Here is a 21,928-nt window from a genome sequence, read left to right on the forward strand (position 1 = left end):
ATTAAAAAAAAAAAAAAAAAANATTCCTATGTTTTCTATAATTATTGATCTTGTGTTAATAAAAAAATCCACAAACAACCGGTTAGCAAAAAAAATTCCACAAACAACCGTTTCTCTTTGATGCTAAAAAGTGCTCTGATCCTTCTCAAAAAAAAAGAAAAAAAAGAAAAAAAAGTGCTCTGCCATGGTAGCTTCAGCCCATTTAAGGCTAGTACCAAATAAAATGGGCAAAATTAGGTGTTAACATTAAAATTTGATCCTCCTCAAAAAAAAAAAAAAAAAAAAAAAAAACACATTAACATTTGAAATGTCTCTTTCCATTAGGAAAAGTCTCTTTTCCTCATTTAAAACAAAAACTTGAGAGAGAGGAGAAACCAAAAAAATAAAAGGGTTGTATGGACCCATGTGTCTCTATCTATCTGGTATCTGCAAAACCATCATTTTAAAATAAAATACACCAATTTAGCCTCAACACGTTTATTGATAGAGTAGAATACTCTATAAAAAGTCATAAAAAGAGAGAGATAACTCAGAAAGACTTGGAAAAAAAAAAGATTGGAAAGAAAGATATATATTTTGAGTGTGAGAGAGAGAGAGAGAGAGAGAGAGAGAGAGAGAGATGGAGGGAAAAGAGAGCAGTACTAGTCATCCATTGTTGAGTGGGAAGAGGAAACAGGGTTGTACTTACAGCCATGGTTTCTCTTCAGGTCAGATCCAAACATTGGCTGCCATGTGTGAGGCTTGTATCCCTCCTCTTTCGATGCCATGTGATAGCATCGACAAGGACAAGGAGAACCCAGTTGACCAGAAGCCTCTTCAATCCTTTTACAGAGCTTCTGGGTCTCAACCTCCACTCCCTGATGAGGCAAGTTTGTCTTATTCTCTACTTTATCCTATCTTTGTTTTCGTTCAATAATACATTATCATATTTAAACAAGAAATTTCACAGCGGGAAAATTGTGATTAGTAAAACATTATTTTCACGTGCCACCGCAACCATATCACTTTAATTGCACATGAATATCACAACATACCGTAACAATCTTACATGCACAACGAATTTTTGTAACAATTGAGATCGAAATTGTGACATGTCATACGACTTCACTTTTATTATACACTGATGACAACAAGTAGTGCTAAAATTTGTTGTGGCCTTATGATTTTATGAGTGAAGGAAGTGCTATATCTGAGATTTTTAGTCTTTGACAATATTGGTCTTCCAAGTAATGAACATTTATAATATGTTTTCTCTCTATGAATGGAAAAACAGGTGGCAGAGGTCATTGTGAAGAGGTGTCTACCACGGGCTGTGGTTTTATTGAGAATAGTTCTGAATATACTCTCGTTCAGATTAGGGACACTATTGCTTTGTGGATTTAGTTGCCTTGATTGGAGATGGCCATTTATTCTTAAGTTCTCTGATATGTCTCTGGAGAAGAGAGAAGAGATTCTCCAGAGTTGGACAAGGAAAAGGGGTCTGCTACCCTTTAGATTGGTGTTTGTCGTGATTAAAATCTTCTGCTTGTATACCTTCTTTTCAATGGTAATTCTTCACTCACTATGCCATGATCTCACCCTTACTCTATTTCTCTGTATTTATGTCCAATTTTTTTTTTTTTTCTGGATCTTATAAACATTTAAAAAGAAAAATAGAGCAAGAAAGTTTTGAAAAGTATTGTTTTAGTGGCTTCTTCTTCTTGTTGTTGGGCTTTCAAAACAACACAGGGGGAAAACAGAAGAAAAAAAATAATCTGAAAACGCATAATAAATCTTTGAGTTTTGAAGGATATGTCAAATATCATGTTTTGAACATTAATTTCTACAAAAAGTTTTTTGTAAACGTGTTGGCAAGTGTTTGATGTTGTTTTCTGTATTACTGTGACAAGACAACCGTGTTTATTCATTTTTGTGAACATGTCTCATTACTGGTGTCATGTTATTATTGGTCACGGTTTTGAGGAAGCAGAAGACAGAATTAACCTCCTGGGTGTGGCCTACCTACCTTATTACTGATGTATGGTTGGGCGTTGCGATTTGCAATTTCTGCATTATTGCCTCAAACCTACTTTGATAAAGAAAGCAAACATTTCTTAACCACCAAATTTACTTGTGTCATAGTCATATAACTGTTTTGGAGTGAGATATTGGAAAACTTCAGAGTCAACTTTGATCTCTATTTTGACTTATGAAAAAGGTTTGAATGCCTTTTCGTTTTTCTTTTTTCTTTTCAATTTCTTTTTATTTTCAAAAAATCAGCTTAGCGAAGACTTCATTCTGAAACTCCAATTTTTTTAAGAACCATCTTATGAGTCTTTTTTTTTTTTTTTTTTTGAATGTTATATGCGTTTCCTAAATGACCTCTATAAAATAAACAGGAGACAAAAATATGATATTTTCAAAGAAACTAAGCATGATCTAGCAAGTTTCCCCAGTTATCTAAGGGTTGAGAGGAGATTCATATGTTCTTTTATTTTTCTCAGATTTAAATATTTCATACTAAGACATTGGATAATTTTAGGTATATCTTGAATTCTTGATCAAGCAATGGAAAGTTATTAATTCTTACTTATGTGCTTGAGATTTTATGGTTCAAGAGACTCAATCCTATTGTAGACTGATACACTTGTAGCACAAGCAAACTAACCTGAGGGTTGGTCTAGGGTTCTCTATTATATAAGCCCTTTATTGGGTTCATTGTGATAAACAAATATACATAAAAGATGTAGCCGTCAAGGGCTTTTCACCATGGATGTAGGCCGTTAAAACTCTTGCTTCCACTTTTCTCTTTTCTCTCTCTACAAGTTATTGAGTATTTTCCCCCATTTTTCTACTTACTGCAGGCTGATGAAAATTCAGAAAATACATTGTGGGAAGCAGTTGGATACCATGTTGACAATAGGGAAAAGTTGACCGGACACCGAAAGGAGAGGCCTCTTCAGAAGGGAGTCATAGAAACTATGTATGAAAAAGACTCTACATTTATTCAGTCTCTCACACAGAAAGGCCTTGAAGTCACTGAAGATACAGAGCACAATGTGTGCAAGATCAAATGTGATGTCATTGTTGTTGGTTCTGGTTGTGGTGGAGGGGTTGCAGCTGCGGTTCTTGCAAGCTCCGGCCAAAAAGTAGTCGTCCTTGAGAAAGGGAATTATTTTGTACCTGAAGATTTTTCTTCCCTAGAAGGTCCTGCCATGAATGAGCTATATGAGTCAGGTGGAATTTTATCAACTATTGATGGGAAACATTTGATCTTTGCCGGCTCCACAGTGGGTGGAGGCTCTGCTGTAAACTGGTCTGCATGTATCAAAACACCAGATTCAATTCTCCGAGAATGGTCTGTGGATCATAAGATCCCACTTTATGCTAGCCCTAACTATCGATTTGCCATGGATGCTGTTTGTAAGAGGATTGGTGTCACAGATAATTGTGTGGAAGAAGGCTTTCAAAATCAAGTAATCAGAAAAGGGTGTGAGAATCTTGGTTTGAAAGTTGAGGCAGTCTCAAGGAACTCTTCAGCAGATCATTACTGTGGTTCTTGTAATTATGGTTGTAGAACAGGAGACAAGAAAGGCACTGATTCAACTTGGCTGGTAGATGCTGTGGACTATGGTGCGGTAATCTTAACAGGATGCAAAGCTGAGAGATTCATATTGGAGAATGGAAGGACGAGAAAGAAATGCTTGGGGGTGATTGCAACTTCTTTGAGTAAGAATGTCACAATGAAGCTGCAAATTGAGGCTAAAGTAACAATTTCTGCTTGCGGGTCTATAATGACGCCCCCTCTAATGATCTCTAGTGGCTTGAAAAATCCAAATATTGGCAAGAACCTCCACATCCACCCTGTTCAAATGGTTTGGGGATACTTTCCAGAACATATATCGGACCTCAGAGGCAAAATGTATGAGGGAGGGATCATTACTTCGCTCCACAAGGTGGTTTCAAAGGATTCCAATCTCAGGGCCATTATAGAATGTCCTGCTTTAGGACCTGCCTCGTATAGCGTTTTACTTCCATGGGTTTCAGGGCTTGACATGAAGGAGAGGATGGCAAAGTATGCTAGAACTGCTGTCCTTTTTGCATTGGTCAGAGATCAGGGTTCAGGAGAGGTGAAGACGGGTGTCATTAATTATCGATTAAGTCAGATTGATAAAGAAAATCTTCAAGTTGGGATGAGGCAGGCTTTGCGAATTTTGGTTGCCGCTGGAGCTGTTGAAGTGGGCACATTCAGGAGTGATGGCCAAAAAATTAAATGTAAAGGAATTAAGGAGAAGGAGTTAGAGGAGTTTTTGGATACAGTAACAACAGTTGGAGGGCCAGGGTCAAGGGGAGAACACTGGGCCATGTATTGTTCTGCACATCAAATGGGAACTTGTAGAATGGGTGCCACAAAGGAAGAAGGTGCAGTTAATGAGAGTGGTGAAAGTTGGGAAGCAAAAGGTTTATTTGCATGTGATGCAAGTGTTCTACCTACTGCAATTGGGATCAATCCCATGATTACGATCGAGTCCACTGCTTATTGTATTTCAAAGAGTATTGCAGAGTCCTTGACAAGTGGAAAGATTGTGGAGGATAACTAACGTTTCTCATCCTGTATTTTCATTAGTCATAGAATGATTTTAAATAAATTTTTCTGTAATGAGAAAACTAAAGGATTAGTTTTTAGTTATAAATAAAAATATTGTTTGCACGAGTTTCAATTTTTTTGTTTCTAAACTTTAAAATATTATTTTTGTTGGTCCCTATGCTATTATACCAATATGTACAGTGACACAAAAATGTTCAAAGCCACTAAGGTGGCGCATTGTGATCAATGAATAATAAAGTAGTAAAGTAGGGCAAGTGGTTGGCTTATGTAAATGTTATGTTTCTAGCATTAAATGTTACATGGTTACAAATTGAAAGTAGTGGAAGAAATTAATGGCATGCCTCCAAAATTGGTTGTTCAACTAATCTGTGAATAGCTCACTTGCAAATTAATTGATGTAGAACTCATGTGAGAGCATTTAACCCCTAAGTTTTGGAGTAAAATGAAACAGTTGGGAGTTGACCAAACTTACCAAGATATCCCCAACGGTTTCATCTTAATCCAAATTTAGGGGCCAAACCACAAGAAGTAAAACATGGGTTATGTATCGTTTCTCAATGTTCTTTTTTTACAAAATAGAAATTCTACTCTAACCTAATCTAAGTGTACATATGTATGAAGCATCCTCCTAGAAACTTAAACCTCAACTCTTGCCCCTCACATCCCACAAGCTCTTATACTTATGAAGTGACCATTGCACCAAGTGTGTTATTTAAATCAGCAAAACTATATATTGTATGCAAATATGCAATTATAGAGCAATAAGTCCCCTCAATTTTTTTGAATGAAATATATTCCTCTAATAATAACATATGATTCTTATTCTTTGTACATGAAGAGCAATTACAAGGTGATGGGTTGGATCCAATCATAAACTAACATATCCAGAAAGGTCACAGTACACCTAAATTTCTTAGCTTTAGACATAAAAGGGGGTCAAAGACCAGGGGGGCAGTTTACCCTGCTTCAGGGAGCCGGTGGCTTGGAAGCAACAAACATAATTGCTACAGATGGCATATTGGCATCACAACAATTCCTATTATGTTGTGGCACGCTGATTTTTTACAATCATATATATATATATATATATTAAAGATTGAGCCTGTACCAGATCGATTAGATTCCCAATAAATAAATAAATAAACAAATAATTAAACCAGGGCAGAACATGAGGGAGATTATGAAATCAAAAACTAAAAGATTCAGAAACCAAAACTAAGAGTTTCAAACTAGAAAGAGGACCAGATAATAAAAATATAGAAGAGAGAAAACAATGGGTTAATCCCACATTGAAATAATGAGTGTGAGTTAAAGAGGTTTAAAATTTGTGCTGTGTATCCAAGAGTTTAGGCTCTTTTGGATATACACCACTATAAGTTTCTTTAAAAAAACCTTCTCCCCTCTTCTTGCGTGCGTGTGTTAAAAATACTTAGTATTCTCAACCAAAAAATATATATATATAGAAGAGAGGTCAACGCAGAAAATTCTCTCATAATTTGAGGGAAGCCATCCTTATTGGGAAAGCTTTATCAACTGTTACAGATTCGATCAGAATCTCACACCAATTCCCATTTTACTATGTCTATATGTATTCCCGCAACAAGACAATCAGATGGTATCAGTTTCCCCACAAAAAGAATAATGCTGAAACAGAAACTCATATAGAGAACCAGGGGGATCCCTCACTTGTATGCCTTAACTGCTTTCTCAGCAGCATCATCAAGGTCATCTGCTGTAATCAATGCCAACCCACTTTCCTGCAGACCAATTAGTAATGAATGTAAAAAACCAAATACATTTCTTCCCAATTTTATCAAAGGTGATTCTCAAGACATGAATTTCTGTCCAAGTTTGATTTCATATCAGACTTCACGTTTACCTTTAGTGTTCTCTTTCCCTGGTCAACATTTGTGCCTTCAAGACGAACCACCACTGGTACTTTCAGCGTAACCTTCAAAAAAAGACCCAACAGAAGTTAACTCTTCAGCAAATGGCTTGGAGGCAATACAGTCATTAAATTGAACTAAAGGTGAAAGAAAGTAACAATTTAAAATGTTATGATAGTTCAATTATCACAAAGAGTCTTTGCCATCATTCCTTTTTCCATTTAATTTTTCATTAAAGGTGTCAAAAACGTTCATCTCTCTGAAATTAATTCCCATGAAATACTTTTAGTAAATGTTTTACAAAATTTATTCAGAATTAATTTTCTAGCCTCTTTTGTAAGCACTTTGTTTGATTGGTCTTGAGCTTGGTGACTCACATCTAGTGATTCAATTCCAATGTTCATGGACTCCTTTGTCTTGTACATAATTTCTAGTCATTTTGTTATTCTTTTGGCTAATTCATACCTTTTTTGCATGAAATAGGTTTTTATTTTTTTCAATAAATTATTCTTACCTATCAAAAAAACATGATATATCATCCAAATATAGGAGGAAGAAAATGTAAGCATTAAAAACACAAAATGAAACAGCTTTATGGCCCAGAGGACATAGTACTAATGAGAAGGTTAACCATGTCCAAGAAAGTAGAAACCGTTGAGAATGAACCTGAGAAAATCAGACACAAACTAACCTGTTTTGCAGCATTGACAATTCCACTTGCTATTATATCACATTTCATTATTCCTCCAAAAATGTTCACTAAAATTGCTTTCACCTTATCGTCAGAAGTCAATATTTTAAATGCCTCAACCACCTGCACCACAGAAATTAAGAATTTTAAAAATATAAATATAAAAGAAAGAGAATTACTAAAAAGCTGTTTTCCCACAGAAAAATACAAGTTGTATTCATGGTAATTTAGATATGTCCAAGGACAGACTCAGAAAATGTCCATTAAACAATACAAACAATAAAATACATTGATAGATTATCAGTTTCTTCCTTTTTTCTCCATAAAGAAAATGCCAATAAACAAAACATCATAATACAACACAAACAGCATATTGAGCAGTATTTATCATGCTATTAAAGAGCAAAGTATGTAGTGCTTCTGATTACGTAAATAAAAGACTTGAGTAGCACAATGTGCACAAAGGGTTAATGACATATAAGCTGAAGGAAATTTATAAGAAAAAAACCTAGATGTTAATGCAGTACCTGGCCTTCAGAAGCATTCCCACCTACGTCTAGAAAATTGGCAGGAGTTCCCCCGTGCAATTTAATAATGTCCATTGTGGCCATTGCCAATCCTGCACCATTAACCATGCAACCAATCTCTCCATCTAAGCCAATGTAATTTAAATCTGCTTTAGCAGCAGCTACCTGTAGAATATAAAAGCACAACAAAAGATCCATTAATGAAATAATTACATCATGAGCTTAGTCTAGCTTAATGCGCCTGGAAGCTTGTGTCTTTGCTCTGAGAGAGGTGTCTATTTTTACATGCATAAGATACAAAATCCAGCTTCCTCTGGTTAAAATTTCACAATTGCAGAGACAACTATCTTCCCTTAAAAACAAATGAACAATCATTTCAAATATATAAATATTAAAAAAAACACACACACACACACACCTCCCGAGGATCCTCCTGTGATGGATCACGGAGAGCAAATATCTCTTTCTGACGAAAGGCAGCATTGTCATCAAAGTTCAACTTAGCATCAGCAGCTACCAACTGCTTATCAGCAGTCTCCGCAATGGGATTGATCTATCCAAAAACAACCATCAATTTTCAACTAAAATATCCAACAGAAAAAATAAATTATAAAAACATGCCATCATGGAAATATTGATAGCACTTCCAAAATGTAAAAGGTTATGCTCACTTCCAATAGTGTGCAGTCACACTTGCAAAATAGTTCGTATAATTTCTTCACTTGTTCAATTGAATCTTTTCTATCAGCCACCGTGGGAGCCAAGCCATCAACAACCTTTGCAGCATCTTCATCAGTAATTCCAGTAAAAACATCAATGGGGACCTATCAAAACAAACATTGCATCAGTTGCATTTCAATACACATGGAGAGTCTATGGAAATAATAATCATAAGCCATCAAAAATAAAACAGAAGGATGACCACCTTTACAATCATATCAGGGAATTTTTCTGCAAGGTCTTCAATGCTGGTTCCCCCCTTTCTGCAGGCAATTATAAGCTGGGAAAAAACAACAAAAAAAATGTATGTAAAAGCATATTGCATTTAGGACTATCATGCCTAATGAGAAATAAGGGCAAAAGGTCCTACATAATGATGGACAGAAATAAAACTAATCATTCACATGATCACATCAAATAAAAAAGTTAGACACTAAGTTTGAGACCATACCGGACCAGCAGTGTTACGATCCAAAGTAATAGCAAAGTACATCTCATTGACGAGTGACAACTTTTCACACAAGTATACCTGTATAGGAAAAAAGAAATAAACTGATTCTCAAACAAATACACACTAGATAGTCCTGTATGCTTATAATACAGCATATTGACATTTGCAATGCTGAGAACCAAGACAAGGAAAAAGATATACAAAAACAAAGGAAAAAAAAAAAAAAAAAAAGAAGATCTAAACCCAAGACATACTCTTTAAGTTCAATCCTTCTTTTTACTTATCGAAAAAAAGCTGGATCCTACTTTTTATTCTCAACACAGAAGGGAGAAGCAACAACAAATTATTCATAATTTCATATTAATCCGGATATTGTAATTAATTATAATTTTTCTTGTGAACAATTAACAAATAGGAATATAAGACAAGCACCCATCACTTTTACAGCCAGCTATTTGCCTATGTTTCATATCAATACTGAGTAAATAATAATTACAAAAATGCTTATTGAAGTTGAATACAATTCAATGGGCTTTGAGAAACACTAGATAATTTAAATATTCAATTAGGTTATCTTTAATATGTAAGGCAGATTAAACATTAAAAAAAAAAAAAAAAACAAAACAAAAAAGGTCTTTTTTTAATGCAGTACAAGAAAAGGCCGCAAGGCCAAATTTTGGTAGGAATTCCACAGGTTAGACCGTTTATACAACTCCTTTAGACATGCTTAATATCAACCTCATACAAGTTTAAGATGCTTACACACTGAAACCAGAATTTAATATAAAAGTTTAAGACAAACATCATTGTTTAAGCATCATGGTTCCTCCACAAAGTGGAGTTCCAACTTTTGTCAGTTTGAAGAAAACTATGGCAGCTCCCACATATAAAGTTTCACCCTTATACAAGTTTGAGATGCTTAGACACTGAAACCAGAATTTAATACAAAAGTTCAAGATAAAAATCATTGTTCAGGCATCATGGTTCCTCCATACAGTGGAGTTCAACCTACGGAAGTTCTTAGAAAACTATGGCAGTTCCTATGTATAAAGTTTCTCCATTCTAATCCACAACAGAAAATCAATACTCAATAACACTTCTGGACAAGCATTAAGACATTTTATGTTGACATAGCATGGGAGAAAAACATTGAAGCTAACACTCATGGATCACTTTTCTAATTGATTAAGGTTGCGTTTGGCATTGGCTGAAAAAGGCAGCTTTTTTTTTTTTGATAAGTTACTATTTAGCTTATTTTTGCTATTCAACTTATTTACTATTTATGGGTCTCATTATACTATTTCAGCTAACTTTTAGCTTTATCTACAATACTTTCAGCAAAAAGTTTTCAGATTAAGCTAAATAAATTGTTTCCAAACGGACTCTAAGTATGCCTATAAAAACTTTCAACGGTTTCATGAGTAAACACTTGCTTTGTCAAACAAAATGTTATTTAAATCCAGTCTCTTTTCATAAGCAAACTAACTTAATCCAATAAATGAGAATAATCAAATATATAGGGGGTGTATTGAAGCTTTTCCTACAATTACACTACAATAACGTCTAAAAAATTTAAAAGAAAAAATAAAATCAAGGAGTAGACAGTGTCTAAAGCAGTCATCCAATCATACAATAATCTGAAAAATGTCAAGGATGTTCTATGCCTTCAAAAAATTTTGATGATTCAAATACAATATAAACACAAACACATTGGCAACAGAAGAACAGAACAACAAGCATTCACACAAAAGAAAATGGCAACACCATTGAGTCCAAGGAGATCAATCTTGCAACCGCATACTGATTTGTTTATTCAATGAGCTTGACCATGTGTCAACTTATAAGTTCCAGATGACTAATAAAAAAATGCCTAACCTTGCTGACAACTTTGCCTTGGGGACCAGTTTGTTTGGTAACAAGAATCTGCCCAAGCATTTTCCCTGCATGGAATAAAATTACAAAATAAAGGGAATTCCATGAAAAAGGCATAAGATTTATTACGACATAAACTTCTTAAACATATAGAACAAACATTTGTTCTTTTATAGATCAATACCACTTGCTCCAGTAGTACCCAGTTAATCCTATAAGAGCTAACTGCTAACGACACCACAACTCCCATGCAACAAAACAATGTAAGCATAAGTGATCCACTATCTCCCCGTTTCGTCAACATAAACAACACCATCCTACCAACATGTAACCTCTCTTAATGAGATTGTCACAGACTCACAGGTAGGTATCTTTCCTCATGCTGTTGGCCATACAAAGAAGGAGACCCTCCTAGGGCCTTAACACTCCAAATACTCTTCCAAGGAAAAAGCACTGCACAATTACTTTATTATGCATTGCAGTAAGGACAAACATTAAAGACAACACTCCCTTTCAACTTGCAGCTCAATCTATCACAATCCTCTCTCTAAAACAAGTAATACATAGGACCATAAACTAGGAGGTTTCCAACACAACGAGGGGGTGATTGTACCCACATGAAAGGATGCAATCACACATCCTTTAGACAGAGAAGGATACCTGCACAATAATAATAAAAAACTCCCTCCCCTTTCTACATGGCAAATAAAATCGACGAGCAATTTGGCTTTATCATATCTAACAGCCTCAACAAGAGTTCATTCAATGTGAGAGTTTATTCTTAAATAGCTTATGATATTTACATGTAGTGGGAATAAAGCATATGCAATGGGGCTGATTTTCCTACTAGGGATTTGATTATTTGATCTCAAGGGCATAGTATTTGTCCAGAGAAAAAAAAAAGGTCAAGAACACAACAACAACCAAGTCTTAGTCCCAAAAAGGGCATAATCATAGTAAACGCATAGTATCAATATTTGAAAGATGAAACCAAAGCATTCCAATCAAAATAACTTCAGTGTGGATTTTCATTAATATGATTTCGTTAGGTAGGGTTTGGTGAATATTACAGAAATAGACCTCATCTGGTTATAGATAAAGCGAAAGCAATGACATGCAACAGAACTAGAAGCTTACTAATAACGTACTAAATACCCACTAGAGGGACAATAAAATGAGATCCCAGACAAATGAAATAAACAAAAGCAAGAATAACAGATCACAATAAGCTAAATAATATTTAGTACCAGCTATGTCTTCAACCTGATCAGCCTTAACAATATGAACTCCACCCTTAAGACCACTTTTAAAGGTTCCCAAGCCTCTTCCCCCAGCCAAAATTTGGCTTTTGACCACCAACTGTAACAAAGAATCAAAGTTAACATCCTCCTTTCCTCACTTATGAGTAATTGCTTAGAAGATATAAAATATGAAAGCAAACAATATCTTAAACTTCCATCAGAACCCAATCAAACAAAAAACATATTTAGGCCACCTAATACAACTACATTGTATAAGTTGCTTTGCTCTTCTAAAACATAGGAGGGAAATAAGAAGGTTATATCTTCCACTCATTGCCTCAGTTCTGTCAGACACCAAAAACATGTTATTCTCTTGTTGAAAGTATAATGGAGAAAGACCCCAATGCCCTGAATTACAAACAATTACCTCGCTTTCATTGGGAAATACATCCTGAATCGCCTTTCTGACTTCATCAAGAGAAGAAACTGCAACACCTTTCGGAACATTGACCCCATATTTGCCCATCAACTCAGCCCCCTGATTTCAACAAATGCACCCAATTATTTTTTTTTTTTTTTTAAACCCAGTTAACCGCCACATCCAATCAAAATTTTCAAACCAATTTACAATTTCACAAATTCACATGCTTGAATTAGCACAAAGATCACATATTTCCCATAAAAAAATAAAAATAAAAATAAAAACTCATACTTTCCACACACACACACACATAGAGAGAGAGAGAGAGAGAGAGAGAGAGAGAGAGACCACAGCTTTTATACCTGCTAAGAATTATACTGTGTTTGGTCGCCGAGAAAATGCAGGAAATAAAATAAAAATTACATTATTCACTCAGTTGGCCCTAATACAGAACCTAAATCAGTCTGAATAGTTCTACAAAACCATAACAACATATAAGCCTTAAAACCCAAGTCAGTGTTTTATTTTCCCGAGCTTTTTTTCTCGCAAACCAAACAGAGAATTAGAAAAAAAAAAAAAAAAACACTCTATCTAGTTCCATATATATACATATAGACATGTCACAGAGAGAGCGAGAGAGAAGTGGACCTGGTACTCATGGACGTTGAGGCGGCGGAGCTGTTGTTGCTGCCATTTACCGGCGACGGAGAGAGAACGAGAGACGAGCTTGTTCACCAATCCTCTCACCATTTTTCCAAAGGTTTCTGAAGATCCGAGAGAGAGAGAGAGAGGCGGAGGAGATCGGGTCAATTACTCAAATGTGGGAGAGAAACGGACCCTAGCTTGCCTTGGAATAATATTATTCTTTTCTCTCTTTTTTTTTTCCTTTTTGAGTGAATTTTCATTTTAATTTTCACCTCATTCATTATTTTGAATTTGAGTTTATTTTTATTTTGGTCATTTATGCTTCAAAATTTTTGTATCTCAAAAAATAAAAATATAAAAAGTTCCGAATTTTTCATTTTGAGCTTCATGTTCCAGGAAGTCTACCATGAATTGTTTTTTTTTTTTTTTTTGGAGAATCTACCATGAATGGTTAAAGTGAAAATAAAAAACTAAATAAAAGGAAAACTAAATCAAACATGAAAAATCAAAATAGAAATTTTAAAATATAAATAGTTAAAATAAAAATAACTTAAAATTTTAAGAACTAAAATTATACTGAAAAATGCTAGCGAGTGCTCTTAGGGTACTGATTAATAATCCATTTAAAGAAAGTTTTTATGGAAAAAAAAAAGTAATTAATATTTTGACAAATTTTTTCATTTCTCATAAAAGTAATATCAAAACTTTCTTAAAATATATTATTAACCAGTGCTCTAAGAGCACTCGTTAGCATTTTCTAATTATACTTTGCCTTTTTGTTCTATATTAACTTTGCTAAAATAAGTAAATTGCTATTTTAGCATTCAAAACACTAAAAACCCTGTTACATTAAATGTGTTAAAAGTCAAGTTTGTTAACACCTAGCTATAGTAAACTTGTAAACATATAAAACATTATTTAAACAAAAGTTAGGTAGAAATAGATGAGTGGTAAAAGAAATAATAAAAAATGAATAAAGAAATAACATTTAAATAAAGTGATAAAAAAAAAAAAAATCCTTCAAACTTCTTATAATATTTTTATTGATCGTGAATTTTGAAATCTAGCTATTGAATTGCATGTTCTTTATGTTCTTAATATACATATCAATTTTTATTCATATCATATGTTATTTACTTTCAATTATTAAACTTGTTTTCTATGCATAATTACCACAAAAACTTGAAATTTAAATATTTGATTGATGATATAACTATTAATTTTTTATCTTTTTAAAATTTTGCAAGCATTAAGGATATAATAAGAAAATGCAATCCAACGGTTAGATTTTTAAAAATTTATATCCAATAAAAAGATATAAGAGGAGTTTGAAGAGTTTTTTTCAAAAAACTTTTTCTACAAAAGAATATAATATTTGATATTGAGTATGTTGTAAAGTGATGTATTAAAATAGATAAAATAGTTTTTTAAGTTGCTAAAAGCTTTTTTTTTTTAACACATTTTATGTGAATGCTCTTATATTTGCATTTTTATTAGGATTTGACTTAGTTCAATACTCTTATGTGTTATACTCAATCGTGTCTAGTGCACTAAAATATTTGACAGTTTGCCTTTTTTTTTTTTTTTTTTTTCCTAAAAGCTTTTCCCTTTTTTAGTGTGCATTACTTTTCTTTATTATGATTAAAGTGAGTAAAAGTATAATTATAAGTTAAATATCGAGGTTTTAAACTTTTATACATATAATCAAACTACAAGGCTACTTTTAAATATATTTTTAATGATTGAAATGACCGTAGAGAGTCGTTATCAAAAATCGTGTTGAGAAATTTTTTTTATAGCCCATACAATTGTTGAAAAAAGTGTTACACTATTAAATATGCTTATTATTTTTATCCACATGCACTCAACCATTGATAAAGGGTATCTTGAGGTAAGTTTCAACCGTTGAAATAAGTATTCTTCATTTTTTTAAAAAAATTGGATGTGCTCTTTCACATTTATCAAAATTTAATGGGCAAATTAGAACTTATCTACCTGTGATTTGATCGAAATTTAAATTATCTACCTATAGTTTGAAATTTGACACTTTAATCAAAATTTAAATTACCTACCTATAGTTTGAAACTCATGATGCAAGCATTTTGAGATTATTTTTTATCTTATTTTATCTTGTATTTTTATATTTTTGGAGAAGAGATACATAAAAGTGGAGTAACATTACATATTTAGCCCTATTTTTAACAGAGATGGATAACGAAACTCTAACTAAGCTAACCCCAGATGAGTAAAGTGTCAAATTTCAAACCACAAGTAGGCAATTTAAATTTTAATCAAACCATAAGTAAGTAAGTTATAATTTGTCCAAATTTAATATCCCCATCCAAAATACTAGCCTTATCACACGCAGCAAAGTGCGTGTGATGATGCTTTTTTTATTTGTTTTAAGTTTAATGTCATAATTTTTAAATTTGAATTTGTCTATTGTTAGTGAAATTACACATGAAGAGATTTTTAAGAAGCTAAAATTTAGGATTTTGAAAATAAGCAAACTGCTGGGTTTTAGTGTGTGTTACATATTTAAAGAAAAATGTATCAAACATATGTGAGATATATTTAAATAGAGAGTGTGTACTAATTTTTAGGAAAAATGTTTATTTCATAATTTTTTGTTTTTAAATTTTATTTTATTTATTTTTAGAATACTAAGTATTTTTAACACATACACGAGGAGAGGGGGAGAATGTTTTTTAAAGAAACTTACAGTAATGTATATCTAAAAATGCCTAACTCTTGGATATACAACACAGACTTTAAACCTCTTTAACTCACACTCATTTTCCAATATGAGATTAACCCACTGTTTTCCTTTTGAGAATACTAAGTAGTTTTAACTTTAAATTTTATTGAATTATAATTTTAACCCTTTTTTTTTTTAAGGAATAAGGATTATCTAATTAGACTAGGGGCATATTTGACATTTTATGAAGTCATAACTAACTTTCTAAATTCTCTTAATATATAGAGGAGATAAACATTAATAATGACCAATTTCAATCTTTTACTACTATAATATAATTTACAAAAGAAAAAATATCCTTGACATATTGCCACGAATTTACACAATTTGCATGTGCTTTAGCCAAAGCAAGTACAGCAGTATGAACAAAAACAACTTAAGTTTGTCCCACATTTTCTGCTTCTCCTCATTGCCTCCAATTACCGATAATAAGGAAATTGCAAAATGTTAATTTGTATACAAAACAACCATAATTATAGAAAAAAGAAAGAAAGAAAGAAAAAAAAAAAACAATAACTAGTAAATAAGGCCTTAAATTCCTTTGCCTTTTTGTGAGTTTTTACATAACTTCAATTACTTCTTATGAAGCAAGAGCATGTGATTTAACACATGGGTGAGCCTAATTTGTGGACCTATAAACTAAAATGTGGACCATTTATTTTAACAATCCCATCACCTAAATAACTAGCACAAAGAAAGTATAACCCAACAATGAGCCCATAGTCTAGAACGTTAGTGCTTCTCTTGTAACAGATTGGATTGGTTCTGGAAGAGTATTTTCTTACCGTGCAGGTTTGGCGAAGGGACATGTCTTGGCCCAGTTCCATTGCCAATCCCATAATTCTCCATGAAACTGTTCTCATATTTCCTTTGCGCATAATAATTTGTTTTACGTGGCCTAACAAAATTCTTGTTGTATTTTATGACTACTTCATTATTATTTGTTCAACCTATTTACTACCTATTTACTACCAGGGGCATTTTGTAAAGAATCCTAGTACACAGCCAGAAGCTTTCTTGAGATACCAAGCGCTCATGGTACTATCATCAATGGCACACCATTACAAAACAATCTGAAGGTATCTTGCATGGAATTCGTTATGTGATCATTTGTTCTTTCTAAAGTTATACTTCACTAATTCAATATTATGTTTGTAGATTGGATTTGAATTTNGTCGACACACTTAACCTCAAGGTTTTGTTAATTTGTACTGGTGTCATCTCTCTTCAATTCCAAACCAGCATTTTACATGGTTTTGAGAAGAATGTTTTAGTGGTTGGAACAAAGGTTTCATCTGTCTTGACTCTGGACAGTGAGACTGGAAACATGCTAACTACTAGCAGAGTTCAACCTAAGAAACCTTCAAAAGCTCTATTCATGCAGAGCTTGGGTAAGTGCTACTGGCTTCAGGTTTCATTTTTGGCAGCAATAAAAAATCTGTCATACATGTTGATATCCTTAAGTATTACCTCTTTGATGATTAGTTAATATACTCTTGAGAACATTGAAGAATTTGACCGAACGAATATATTTGAATGCTTCACAGATGGGCAGGATCCAAATGCTCCACATCTGAGCAAACGGAATTCATTGGAGGATGCCATACCAAAGCAATTAGTTTTGCTATGTTCTGAGAAAGCTGTGTATGTCTATTCTTTAACACACATCATTCAGGTAACCAGTGCTTTATTTATGTAGGCAATGAGCTGGGAAACTACATAAGATCATACCTAACCTTCCCTTCTCTTTTGTTTCAGGGAGTTAAGAAGGTGCACTACAAAAGTGTTTCAAACCTCTTCTTGTTGCTGGGCATCAACATTTTATAGTTCCTCTGATGTTTACTGGCTTATTCTCCTTTTTACTAGTGGAAAAATTCAGATAAGGTGCAGGTTTTTCTTAACCTGTATTTTCCGAGTTTCATGAATAAATTTCAGATGTGAGGAGTTATAGTTGTCATACCCTGTATTTTCTAAACCTGTATTTTCCTTAATGCTCTATGCATGTAGTTAGCTTCTACCATGTAACATTAATCTTATACTGTGTGCCTATATTGTAAATGAAAATTATGTTTTATAATAAGAAAAAGCCACAAGTCATTCTTTGGCAAATCAGATTTGCTTTTTATTTGCATGTTACAACCACGTACCTTTGACATTGAGAAGCACAGGTACTTTTTGATAGCAATAATACTTCAAAGACTGTTTTGCTTGGTATCAACTTAGATTAGAGATTTGAGTATAAAATTGCATTTGTTAGGCAAAACGATGTAGGAAAAGTCACAATGCAGAAATAGGCATCGAGAATAATATGTTCTTTTCTAGCATATAGCGATTTTTTTCCAGCCTATTGGGAACTTTTTAATTAGGCCATGTGGTTTAGGGTTGTACTTGTTTGATGGTTGAATTTGTGCTTTTTCTTAATTCAAGATATTTTCTGAGCTCTATTTATATATGGCTGAGACTAGCATAAACTATTTCACATCTTCCATTCTTGAAATCCTTTTCTCATTCATGTATATTTTCCATTTCAATTTAATCTTGAAACATATTTAGAACCAATGTTACCTCCATTTCATGACCATTTGGTGGTGGAAAACATTAACTTGTCCCGTCTGTCTACTTTATTGTAATGTGCAAGAGTACAAAGATTCCATAAATGATGTTTTTATTTATTTATTTATTTTGTTGTTATTTTTATTTTTAATGAAAGTAAATTTGTGTTTAAAATTGGCAGATAGAAGCTATGAATATCACAAATGTGCCGTCATGTCTCAGATTTTGGCCTATATCTTTTGTTGAATGCTACTATTGGCCAAAAAATGAAACTCATGTACTACAAAGCACTTGAGTGATCAAAATGAAAGATGCAAGTGATAAAATTGTTAAATATTGCTATGTTTGAAGGTGGGAATGACTTGTGTGAAGGGTGGAGTGGGTTAGCCAAGGAGATTGCACGAGATGCTTTGCATATAAGGATATAGCTGATGCATGTATATCCATATTTGAACTATTGATGATTAGATATAGTTGTATTTTGATTATCAAATATTTGATAATGAATTGTTGATGATTAGATTATTTGTATTTAAACACTAAAGGAATAATAAGCAACAAAAAAATTGTCTAAAACTATTTTCTATCTTTCCCATGATTGATTATCAAATATTATCTTTATCTATAAGAAATTCTCAGCCATATAAAATCCTTGGCAACTTTTTTCTCTAGATAGAAATAGCAACCTAGATCAAATATTACTTGGATATTTTAATAATTGTGCGGAATTTCTTCTAACCAAAAGCTTTACTCACTCACCTAATGATACTCAAAGCCAACTAAAACTCCACTAGCATGCCTTGCACGTAAGTTTTAGTGTCTCGTCATAATTTAGCAAAAAGTCCACCTATCACAATTTTTTTTGAAAGTTTCTAAGTTTTAGTGTCCTATCGTAGTGTCTTGCTGTGATTTACTCGAATGCCAAAGCCCTTTTGCCTTGCATATGCATTATAACATGCTTTAGCATCCTAACTTATCAAATACCATATCGAGACATGGTTTCAAATGTCTATTGCATGCGAAAGGTTGATTTGAATCATTCTTCATTTATTTCTAACTCATTTGAATCATTCTTCATTTATTTCTGACTCATCATATACTAAGCCTTCCACCATATCATAAAGTGAGATTGTTTTAGGTTTCTTTATTGCTCGCACTCATTTTCAATTTAAGTTAAATTTCAAAATAACCTATAAAAAACAAAAGAGAAGAAAAATTCATAAGAAACGATTGAGAATAAATTCAAATTTTGTGCTATTACAATACCAAATTTGCCGAATTTGGCAAACTTGTTTTAGGATACAAGTAAAGAATAAATCCAACCACTTAATACAAAAACGAACAACCAATTTGAATTTTTAGAAATTCAAATCAATTCCACATAAGCTCAACAAAGGCAAGGTACATTTGAACACCCTGTTCAACAACTCAATAAACTCTACATAAAACAGCTCCAACTACATCTTTAATTGCACTTTGGTACATATAGAGAGCAAATTGACATTACGAGTAGGAGAAAATTAAAATTACTAGTAGTATAAAATTATATTTGAAGCTAAAAATATTATAATAGCTATCAAATAAATGATACTAGCTGTGTCCCAGAGGTCGAAGTTGACGGTGGAGAATTCAACAACCACAGTAAGAAAACTTGTCGAAAAGGCCACCTGTAAGAAAAAACAGGATTCTCATTTAATTAAATTCATTTTAGTGTTGGATTCCTAATTGAACACAAGCTCCCAAGAAAAGCAAATCCAAAAATTTAAGTCAAGATCTAAAAAAAAGAAAAAAGAAACACAAACTGAAAATTAAATAAATATGACAATATAATCACAATGGGGCAACCTAGAATTATTTTTGCCTGCATTTAATACCTGTTTTACAAAAAGATGGAACACATTGACTTTTTAACTTGAATGCTAGAACTTCAACAAATTCTGTCTCAACCGCTAAAACATTCTTCTCAAAACCATGTAAAATGCAGGTTTGGAATTGAAAAGAGAGATGACACCAGTACAAATTTCACTTGCAATGTGGTTTTGATATAATAGAGTGGGTCCTTCTATATCAATTATTGAAACCTGTAAGAAAAATGAGTTGACATAAGCTAGATTTATGTAACAATTAGATAAAACCTGATAATCAACAAAACTTAATTGAAAAACAATGAAACTAAACTCTAAAGCCTATATGGTATTATTAATGTGTAAAGTTGAATCAGCAAACACTACAACAGAAAAGTATCACAACCAAGCCTAAAGTAAATATAGAATGCGAGTGTCAGTTGTTAAACTTTCCAACGTCACACACCCTACGTATTTGCTCCTAACTCGAGAGAAGAGGCAGGAGTTTTTTTACTCATGTTTTTCAGTTTTTTTTTTTTTTTTTTGATTAAAGGCAGTGCGTTTTTTAGTAATTAGTTGAAGCTTGTTAATATTCTCAATGCCATGTCTATGAAACATAATAGTTTTAAAGTCCAATCTTAACCCTGCTACTTCCTATCAAAATTTGTCCTTGAAACACCATCTATTATCATTAAATACCATATCAAGGCTCTCTACTATTTGTCAAATTAGTTTAATTGGAAAGATTTGAACTTAAGATCTTCCCTGACCCCACTGCTCACCTTCACCATCTTAGCCAGGGCCCAGGGACCTTTCCACTATTCAATTAATTGATACTTAATATCATTACCAATGTCTCTCTTGTTAAAGAAACTCCAAACCCAGATCACTGATCTGTCAATTTGCACATACCTAATGTGGCAACCTCAACTAGATAAAATGAAACTTGCTGGGGAGATGAGTCAATGACATAAATCTGAGTTGAGTATGCAATCAGCAACACATCAATAATAAAAATAAAAGGTGAGAGTAAAAAGAAAGTAAACTTATATATCAAAACAGGGGATTGGGTTCTAATTAAAAGAGTTGTGTTGCTAGCTATCAATTGTGTGGAGCGAAACAGGGGATTGGGTCTTGTCTAGAGTTTCAGCACCTATCAGAACTTCATTATTGATTCTTACGCTGGGGTTGTAAGCCATCTTGTGACAATTTCCCCTTCTTTTGAAATCGTTTCTACATAAAAAAGGCTACTATAAATCATAGATAAATAAGAGAGGTGGGTGGCCTATCAGTTAAGAATCCAATCAAAACCCATGAAAATATCAAAATCCATATAAATCAACAAAACCCATACCAATATGAACAGATTGATATCCAAAAAATAACCCAAACCCATCAAAATTTCGAAACCTAATAAATTTTGGGGAAATAACTAATCAAACAATAAACAAAAATTAAAACAAACCTTGAGGTTGGGTGCGTCAGCGCCGGCTCAGAACAACGCCGTGGCGGCTCCAGCAGCGGGGTGGAGCTCCGATGGTCAGACGAGAGGAGGAGATGGAATGGGTTAGGGCCGTTAGGCGTTGGTTCTGTTTCTCCAGGTAAGGGCTTCTGATCTGATGTGTTTGATGATTTTAGTTTTAATTGAGTTATAATCCTGTGTGATAGTGTACTGTTTCCTCATTAAATGTCTGACGTGACAGTTTCTGATAGGTGGCATAAATAAGCCCT

General features: G+C 33.3%; 2 protein-coding genes and 2 long non-coding RNA genes across 4 annotated transcripts; 2 read left to right on the forward strand and 2 right to left on the reverse strand.

Annotated features, from left to right (window-relative positions):
- The first annotated feature begins 506 nt into the window (after positions 1-506).
- Positions 507-4,700, forward strand: LOC112031685 (long-chain-alcohol oxidase FAO2). Its single transcript, XM_024064402.2, has 3 exons — positions 507-865; positions 1,274-1,546; positions 2,844-4,700. Exons 1-3 carry the CDS (start codon positions 620-622, stop codon positions 4,578-4,580), a joined length of 2,256 nt encoding a protein of 751 aa, XP_023920170.1. The 5' UTR covers positions 507-619; the 3' UTR covers positions 4,581-4,700.
- Positions 4,701-6,021: 1,321 nt separating this feature from the next.
- Positions 6,022-13,263, reverse strand: LOC112031649 (succinate--CoA ligase [ADP-forming] subunit beta, mitochondrial). Its single transcript, XM_024064356.2, has 12 exons — positions 13,046-13,263; positions 12,404-12,514; positions 11,983-12,094; positions 10,739-10,803; positions 8,864-8,941; positions 8,618-8,692; positions 8,364-8,516; positions 8,111-8,245; positions 7,693-7,857; positions 7,166-7,288; positions 6,468-6,539; positions 6,022-6,345 (listed from the first exon to the last, which is right to left on the reverse strand). The coding sequence occupies exons 1-12, from the start codon at positions 13,145-13,147 to the stop codon at positions 6,271-6,273; spliced, it is 1,266 nt and encodes a 421-aa protein (XP_023920124.1). The 5' UTR covers positions 13,148-13,263; the 3' UTR covers positions 6,022-6,270.
- A 4,087-nt stretch (positions 13,264-17,350) lies between these two features.
- Positions 17,351-17,912, forward strand: LOC136062863 (uncharacterized). The gene is made up of 2 exons (XR_010624606.1): positions 17,351-17,475; positions 17,559-17,912. It is a non-coding gene; the product is annotated as an uncharacterized LOC136062863 (long non-coding RNA).
- A 1,671-nt stretch (positions 17,913-19,583) lies between these two features.
- On the reverse strand, positions 19,584-21,920 carry LOC112001864 (uncharacterized). The gene is made up of 3 exons (XR_002881834.2): positions 21,663-21,920; positions 20,228-20,434; positions 19,584-20,020 (listed from the first exon to the last, which is right to left on the reverse strand). It is a non-coding gene; the product is annotated as an uncharacterized LOC112001864 (long non-coding RNA).
- Between the last annotated feature and the right edge of the window lie 8 nt (positions 21,921-21,928).

This window comes from Quercus suber, unplaced genomic scaffold (assembly GCF_002906115.3).
Source record: "Quercus suber isolate HL8 unplaced genomic scaffold, Cork oak 2.0 scaffold_19, whole genome shotgun sequence".
NCBI classification, from domain to species: domain Eukaryota; kingdom Viridiplantae; phylum Streptophyta; class Magnoliopsida; order Fagales; family Fagaceae; genus Quercus; species Quercus suber.

Excerpts from the sequence above, each read along its gene's own strand:
- LOC112031649 (XM_024064356.2), bottom strand. The coding sequence starts at position 13,147 with ATGGTGAGAGGATTGGTGAACAAGCTCGTCTCTCGTTCTCTCTCCGTC. Across the intron at positions 7,858-8,110 it reads CACAGGAGGATCCTCGGGAG|GTAGCTGCTGCTAAAGCAGA; the intron begins GTGTGTGTGTGT and ends TATATTCTACAG. Across the intron at positions 6,346-6,467 it reads AGGGAAAGAGAACACTAAAG|GAAAGTGGGTTGGCATTGAT; the intron begins GTAAACGTGAAG and ends ATTGGTCTGCAG.
- LOC112031685 (XM_024064402.2), top strand. The coding sequence starts at position 620 with ATGGAGGGAAAAGAGAGCAGTACTAGTCATCCATTGTTGAGTGGGAAG. Across the intron at positions 866-1,273 it reads AACCTCCACTCCCTGATGAG|GTGGCAGAGGTCATTGTGAA; the intron begins GCAAGTTTGTCT and ends ATGGAAAAACAG. Across the intron at positions 1,547-2,843 it reads TGTATACCTTCTTTTCAATG|GCTGATGAAAATTCAGAAAA; the intron begins GTAATTCTTCAC and ends TACTTACTGCAG.